Here is a 7,966-nt window from a genome sequence, read left to right as displayed (position 1 = left end):
CAGGGAAAGGATGTTTCGTTCTAGCCACACCTGGCCCTACACCCAGCTGGGTGAGAGGTGTCCAGAAAGCAAGGGGGGCGACTCTAATTTCCCGCATACCACACACGCCCAGGACTTAGCACTCCAAACTCCAATTGAGGGCTCTGTCTGTTGGGATCCAACTAAAAGAACTTGAAGTGCAAAAGGGGGAAAGTGCTAAAAAGGGGGGCTGCCCTCATGTTAATGAGAATTTGTCTGCTCTGCTTGGGAAAGTGAAGGGACAACCTTGTAGTAACTATAAGCTGCCTTCCCGAAGCAGATTTTTGGTCCCTTCAACCATTCGGGGAAGAGAAGGGCGACACAGCAGTGGCTGTGTATTTGTAACTAAGTCTAGCCTCCCCAAAGTGGGTTTGGTCCCTTCGTAGTGAGAATGGCCGAAAAGGCTGATAAACAAAATCCTTTGTTAATGAAAGATTGGGACATGTTTTACACGTTTCTGGCAAAGTATGGGGCTCGACCCTCCGTACCCGGAGAAGACTGGGCTCGAGATAATTGGGCAAACTTGCAGAATGTAGTGGACCGAGTGACCTCTTTACAGACTGAAGCTAAAGTTAGATCAGGTAAGGGCAAATCTATAGTCTGTGCCATTTTAGGAGCCAGCCTGGTCGCAGCAAAGATCGCCTTAGAAAACATAGCAATGAAAACAAAATTATAGAATCCCTTGAAAATTTGGTGAAAGTTCTGCAAAAAATGGCTTAGAACAACAATTAGAGAAAGAGAGGGAAGAAAACCGCTTTTTAAAACCACTCTGAAGGCAGAATGCTCTAAAGACACTGAAGCCCTGAGTGTAATAGAGCTGGAAGTAGAGGAAAAGGGCATTAACCCAATATACCCTCAGAAGGAGTTGGAAGAGGTGAGAAAACATTTTGTAGAAAACCCTCAAGTGAGACCCTTAATTAAAACAGAATATACTTATCTGAATGAGGACGATGATAATCCTCACATTACAACCAAAGAGATACCATATACTGCCACTGAGCTAGCCAAACTGAAAAGAGAGTATGGACACCTTCCTAAAGAATCCAAAACAGTGTACGTGTGGCATGTATCCCTAACTGGGGGGGGACCAAATTCAATTAAGTGAAAAGGAAGCTGGTGGCTATTGGGGTCACGGAGTTTTCTTAACAACAGGCAATAAACATGCCCCATGGTCCCTAACCCAGCGGGCTGCTTATTGGGCTGGAGGATTGAACCCTTTAGACAGAGGGGATCCCCCGGCAATCACCAGCACAGCTGATCAGTTGCTAGAAAGTGTACACAAAGCAGCCTGCTTACAAATGATACATGAAAGAAAATTAATTCCTGGATGTGAATCCCCAATGATTCTGCTGGTGAATCCCGAAATCATGACCCTCTTGATAAGGGGACTTCCAGAGTCACTCAAACCTACGGGGGTTAGCCTTCAAAGGACCATCGCGTCGATGGGCCCTGTAGAAAGGCTGGAAGGTCTTATTAGGAGCCAGAGAAATGAAACACCGGATTCAGTTTCTTCCCACCATACGACCTCAGCATCAAGTAATAAAAGGATATGGACCTGGGGACAAGTAGCACAAGAATTGATAGATTATAGTAGAAAATATGGTCCTGTAAAAATCCCAGAGGAAAAATTGAGGGGAATCCACCAAACAGAAGTTGAGGTTTTGCCCCTCCCCACCGGTAAAACTGTAGCCGCCGCTGATGTCCTGAGAAAGGAGCATCCACACCATAAAACAGGAAAGGGAGAACAGTCCATGACTCGACAACAGTGGTGGCTTTTGGGAATTAAAAAGGGAGTCCCCAGGGATATAATGGATGGCTTACCCTTTGATAAATTGAGTAAGGTAGTGTTGAAGTGGCATAATCCAAAACAACCCTCTCATACACAGTGCAGGAGAAAAATATCACCAGATACACCCTCAGCTGCCCCTGCTGAGGAAGCTGTTTCCCATGAGCAGGGAAACTAGAACTTCCATTCCCTGGTAGTGGGCGGGGGAATGGAGGATGGATTTATATCCGTCAGCTCACAAAAACTAAAGGAAGAGACTTATTAATCACAGCTATAGCTGGCTCTAAGCGTGCACCAGTGACCTTTCTAATTGATACCAGTGCACAGGTCTTTGCTCTGACAGAGGAAGATGCTGAAAGATGTGGGGTTTTTCCCTTGAAGCGCCATTTTTGTGTTCTGAATGCCTTAGGGTCGACAGAAGTTATGAAAGCTGCCTCGGTAAAGTTGACTCTTCCAGGAGAGGAAGGTACGGTCACTGTCATAATGGTGATTGGAGACATTCCAACAAATTTGTTAGGAATGGATGCCCTCAGGGGAAAGCAGTGGGAGGACTCTGAAGGATTGTTGTGGACCTTTGGAACACTGCAGCTGCATGTCATATTACTTCCAAAAGGCACCCCCACTGCCGTTCAGCAGAGTAACTAATGTCAAACAATATCCCCTTCCCCTGGGAGCGAAGGAGGGCATCAAACCAGTCATGCAGGAATTGCGAGAACAGGGAGTGGTGATAAATACCCATTCCCCTTTTAATTCTCCAGTGTGGCCCGTAAGAAAACCTAATGGGAAGTGGTGGCTCACAGTAGATTTTCAGAGACTGAATGCTAACACTGATCCTTTAACTGCCGCAGTCCCTAATCTGGCTGAGTTGATAACAGTAATCCAGGAAAAAGCCCATCCAATCATGGCAACAATAGATGTTAAAGACATGTTTTTTATGATACCTTTGCGACCAGAAGATAGACAACGTTTTGCTTTCACGTGGGAAGGGCAACAATTTACTTTCACCCGCCTTCCCCAAGGGTATAAACACTCCGCCACGCTGGCTCATCATGCTTTAGCCCAGGAGCTGGAAAAAATACTAAAACCCGAAGGCATAGCTGTTTATCAGTATATTGATGATATTCTTGTGTGGGGGGGAGATGAAATAGAGGATGTGGGAGCAATCCAACAGAACATAATTTCACATTTGGAAAATTTGGGTTTGCAGATCCCTCCAGAAAAGGTCCAAAAGCCCTCACAAGAAGTGAAATTCCTAGGAATCTGGTGGAAAGGGGGAATGACATGCATCCCACCAGATACCCTTGCTTCCTTAGAACAGATCAAAATGCCTGAGTCGAAAAAGGATCTGCAACATGTTTTAGGATTATTGGTGTTCTGGAGAAAACACATCCCGGACTTTTCTATCATTGACAGACCTCTTTATGATTTGCTAAGAAAAGAGGTTAAATGGAAATGGACTCGAAGAGGGTCCCCCGTGGAGAGTCGGCCAAGTCACGACAATCACACCAATATGGCTACATGCCGTGCTCACTTTATTAAACAAACAGGTCATATTTATAACTTAAACCGGCCGCTCACCCGACTTTGCACACAGGTGATTAGATAAAAGTCTCTGGTCACGTGGGCGTCCGTGTCACTGATCAGTGAGCATGCTGCAGGCGCCTGATCAGAGTGTGCCGATGAGAGTGTGTTGATTTCGCGGTTCCCAGGACTTGCTCTGCACCTGGCTTCTTGTTTGTGCACAGCTTGTTTTCCTTCTCCCACTGCTTGTTCCCAGGACAATTCAAAGTTGCTCTGCAGCTTCAACTAACAGGCCTGGGTTGTCCAACCTGGACAATGGTAACATATGTCCTCGGTCCTTTAAAAATCCCTCTACAGATCCCCCAGTTGTCCTGCACATGCCGCATGATGGCACTCAGGATGATCTGCTCCATAACCTTCCCCAGCACCAAGGTCAGGCTGACAGGCCTGTAGTTTCCTGGATCCTTCTTCCTGCCCTTCTTGTAGATGGGAGTCACATTGGCTAACCTCCAGTCTTCTGGGACCTCCCTGGTTAGCCAGGACTGTTGATAAATGATGGAGAGTGGCTTGTTGAGCTCCTCCACCAGCTCCCTCACTACCTTTGGATGGATCCCATCCAGCCCCATAGCCTTGTGTGTGTCTAAGTGGAGCAGCAGGTGACTAAACATTTTCTCCTGGACTGTTGGGACTTCATCCTGCTCCTCCTCAGCTGACAGCAAAAACTGTGTCAGGGAACAGATCTTGCCTTTTTGTTATTGAGTTTGGGGTTTTTTCCTTTATTTTGATTCTTTTCTTTTTTTTTTTTTTTTAAGCCAGAGATGCCCCTAATGTGTCTAACAGAGTGGCCTGTGTCTCGGCTGGGGAAACACCATAATGGGTGCAGGGAATCTTTTGTGAATAGCAGAACTGCCAGGGAGGCTTTGCCCACAGTTTCATTGTGAATCCATTACCCATCTCTGCATGATGTGGCAACAACCCAGGATATAAATTGCAGTTTTCACCAAGTATTAATGGTGAGACTGTTCCTGAAAAGTAAAGGTAAGCGCTTTCCGGGTTGTCCTCGGGGTGGCTGTGTGATGACACACAGGCTGGATGCTAATGAGTTCAGCAGCTTCTGTGACTTACATTATTTTCCCACTGTCAGCACAGATGCTGTGTTGCCAGTCTGGGTGTTTTTAAGACAATGGATACCTATAGTTTGGTGCCAAAGCTCCTTCAGACTTTGTGGGCTTTTTTTCTTTGTCCCTTCTAAGATTTAAACCAGTTCTGCTCTTACAGAGTCTCTCACTTTCTTATGAATATTTGACATCACGGGCTGTCCTGGTTTCAGCTGGGATAGAGTTAATTTTCTTCTCAGTAGCTAGTACAGTGCTGTGTTTTGGCTCTGATGTGAGAACAATGTTGATAACCACACTGATGTTTTTAGTTGTTGCTGGGTGATGTTTATACTGAATCAAGGACTTTTCAGTTTCTTGGGCCCTGCCAGCAAGAGGGCTGGAGGGGCACAAGAAATTGGGAGGGGACACAGCCAGGACAGGTGACCCAAACTAGCCAAAGAGGTATTCCACACCATATGATGTCATGCTGAGTATATAAACTGGGGGAAGAAGAAGGAAGGGGGGAACATTTGGCATTATGGTGTTTGTCTTCCTGAGCAACTGTTACACATGATGGAGCCCTGCTTTCCTGGGGATGGCCGAACACCTGCCTGCCCATGGGAAGGGGTGAATGAATTCCTTGCTTTGCTTTGCTTGTGTGTGCAGCTTTTGCTTTACCCTTTTTTCCCCACCTTTCCATTTTGTTATTATTGTTAGTATTGTTGTTATTATTATTGTTGTTCTTACCTCTTTATTCTGTTTAAATTATTAAATTGTTCTTATCTTAAACCTTGAGTTTTACATTCCTTTCCAATTCTCCTCTCCATCCCTTTGAGTGAGAGGGAGTGAGCAACTGGCTGCATGGTGCCTGGTTGCCGGCTGGGGTTAAACCACAACACGGGCAAAAGCTGCATATTTTTTAAGCTCTTGACAGCATCTCTTAAGTTCTGCTAATGACTGATATTGACCTTGCCAGTGGGTTGTTATTCCGATTTCTGTTCTCAGGAGTGCCATGGACATGGGCTGGTGTGCCTACAGGGACCTGCAGAGCAAGTCTCTTGCTGAGTACCCAGATATTAGCAGTTGCTCTCATGTGGCTATCATCTCTTCTGATTACAAAAGATAAATATCCTTCTACAGACCAGGTTTTTCCAAGAGGTTCAGAGACATATCGCAGTGCACACAGTTTTCCCCTAAAGACATCGTGTCTTCCCCTAAACAAGAGTTAGCTTTTATTACTTCTAGAGGTTCAAGCCTATTGCTAGAATACTACTAGTTTATCTTTCTTGAGGCGGTTTAATATTTCTTGGCTATATAACCCATCTTTCTGTGTAGTGAACAGATGTTTTCACTGGATTCATCATATTGCTGAGATCTCTTTCCTGGATGTTTTACATTCAATTAGAATTTATGAATGTGTAGAAACTCCTTCTGGGATGTACTGCACTTCTTCCCAGCAAGTTTCCCAAAGTACCAGGGTGTCTGTTAGCTTTCTGGTGTCTCAGACTTGTGTGAACGTAACTCTCCAGAACACTTTGTCAGCCAAGGGTCTTGCCACCTTATGCAGCTGATAATTACCAGACATTAATCATTATTAACAGTCGAGGCAGATTTTTATCCAATTTCACTTTCTTCATGCTGGAAACTGCCAGCTTTTTCATTCTCAGTGTTTGTCTCTGGTTTTGAACTTTTTACACTATAAAGTAACATCCAGTAATAATAGTGAATCATTAATTTTTACATCATAGTGTGTGTGAAATAACGGAGATGGGGGTGGTGTTTCTGGCCCTTAGTCTTTCAGCTTTGTTATTCCAGGGCCTATGGTTTCTTGCATGCATAAGTATATTTCTGTCCCTCTGGGTCTGTTTTGGGTTTCTACCTTTTACTTAGAGGTACAGCTTTTTGAAGACAAGTCATCTGTACTGTGACGGGCCTGACATGCCTACACTGCCCCATGAATAACAAGCACAGCTAATCCATTCCATTTCTAATATGGGATGAAGCAGTCTTCTGCTATGAGATTACCTCATAGGAGAACTCCTTCAATTCTTTCCAGTTTGGCCTCAGAAGTACATTTTGGTTTAGTTGGTGAATTTCTAAAAATTCAGAAAACTAAGGCATGGTTTAGATGAATGATTAATGAACACTGTTCCAGTTATAGCTGTTCTGTGTTGTTTTTTCATTATCCTAGCTACAGAATAAATAATAATAAAAAAAATTCATGTGTTTTACAGCACATGCCCAGAACTAATTCTTAAGCTTACTGATTTAAAAATAAATGTTAAGCTTATGTGTTTACAATTAAATTTATCTTTCTAAAGTGAGTTTCTTCCCTATCTGCTCTCTTTTTTTTTAATCTCCCTTCTCTTTTTCTGGAGGAGAGTGTGATACATGTTATGTAGATCATTTATCCATTCTAACACATTAAGCAAACTTGGAAAAGGAAGGCATGGGTTGCCTGCACTGACTGCACACAGAGGATGTGCCTTGTGCTGTCACCTGATCTCCACCTTTTAACCTCCTGGTTATGCTGTGCTGGCCCCCAACTATCAGATCAAGAGCTTTAAAGCATTCAGCTTGGGAGCTTTTTAAGACTCAGGCTTTGCATTTAATTTTTCAGAAATTCTCAGCACTCCTAAATCCCAGTTTCGAGTCAGAAAGAGATGTGTGTGCTCAGTGCTTAGAAGATGGGATGTGTCTGTGTCTGCATTCAGGAAAGTGCTGCATACATCTTTAAAAAGGAGAAAGCCATTTGCTTCAGCAGTGGGTCTTTCAATAACATTTGAAGATCTTGTATCTTTCTTGGCTTAGCTACAGCTGCTGGATGTCATTAAGCGTGTTGCTTTGGGCTAAGCCCAAAGGGATTTTGGTATTGCAGTGGCTGACTTCTAGGCATCTGGTCACCTAATGAAATCCAGATCCCAAAGTCAGACATCTAAACACATCCAGGGAAAACAAAGGGCCTATGAGAGGGAGCACTATGAAAGTTCATGAGACAAGGGGATGCTGCATAAGCAAATCAGTGGGTATTTATGTTAACATGCTGCTCAGTGCAGTAACAGCTGCTAGGAGCCCTCTCCTGGAGTTGGGTGCTTAAAGCATTTCAGGCACACTCATGACGAGCCCTGTACGATGGTGGGAGGTTTGCCTGGAGAGGGGAGCCTGCTCACAAGCCTCCCTGCATCTGAGCTGGACCAGAGGCTCCAACTCCTCTTGCAACAGATCTGCTGGGACTCAGGTACTGGGTGCACAGGGACTTGGTGGTGCTGGGAGTGAGGTGCTGGTGTGCATGCCCCAGCAGAAGGCATAGGGGCCTGGGGACAAGTGGTAGGGTTGCCAGTGTCAGAATTGGTGTTGGACTTGCATGCTTAGTCCTTAAATTTATCTCAACTTCAGGGGAGGATTGGTTCTTCTCTCTGACAGCTTTGCAAAGGACTAGGCTGGATGAAAAAGCTACATGGAAACTAGATATTGGCAAATCAACATTCAGATACTTGGTCTGTAAAGCTGTTTTAATGAAACTGTCTGTAACACATAATACGCT

The 7,966-nt window shown here is 44.5% G+C and overlaps 1 protein-coding gene across 1 annotated transcript; it reads left to right on the top strand.

The window, feature by feature from the left end:
* The first annotated feature begins 409 nt into the window (after positions 1 to 409).
* On the top strand, positions 410 to 2,449 carry LOC129734618 (uncharacterized). Its single transcript, XM_055698253.1, is given in 6 exon segments — positions 410 to 653; positions 656 to 730; positions 733 to 768; positions 771 to 1,096; positions 1,098 to 1,854; positions 2,214 to 2,449. Coding segments are annotated over 6 exon segments (1,674 nt in total).
* Positions 2,450 to 7,966: the final 5,517 nt, after the last annotated feature.

This window comes from Falco cherrug, chromosome W, assembly GCF_023634085.1.
Source record: "Falco cherrug isolate bFalChe1 chromosome W, bFalChe1.pri, whole genome shotgun sequence".
NCBI lineage: Eukaryota > Metazoa > Chordata > Aves > Falconiformes > Falconidae > Falco > Falco cherrug.
Note: the sequence above shows the minus strand (reverse complement) of the source record. Positions and strands in the feature narration are given on the sequence as shown.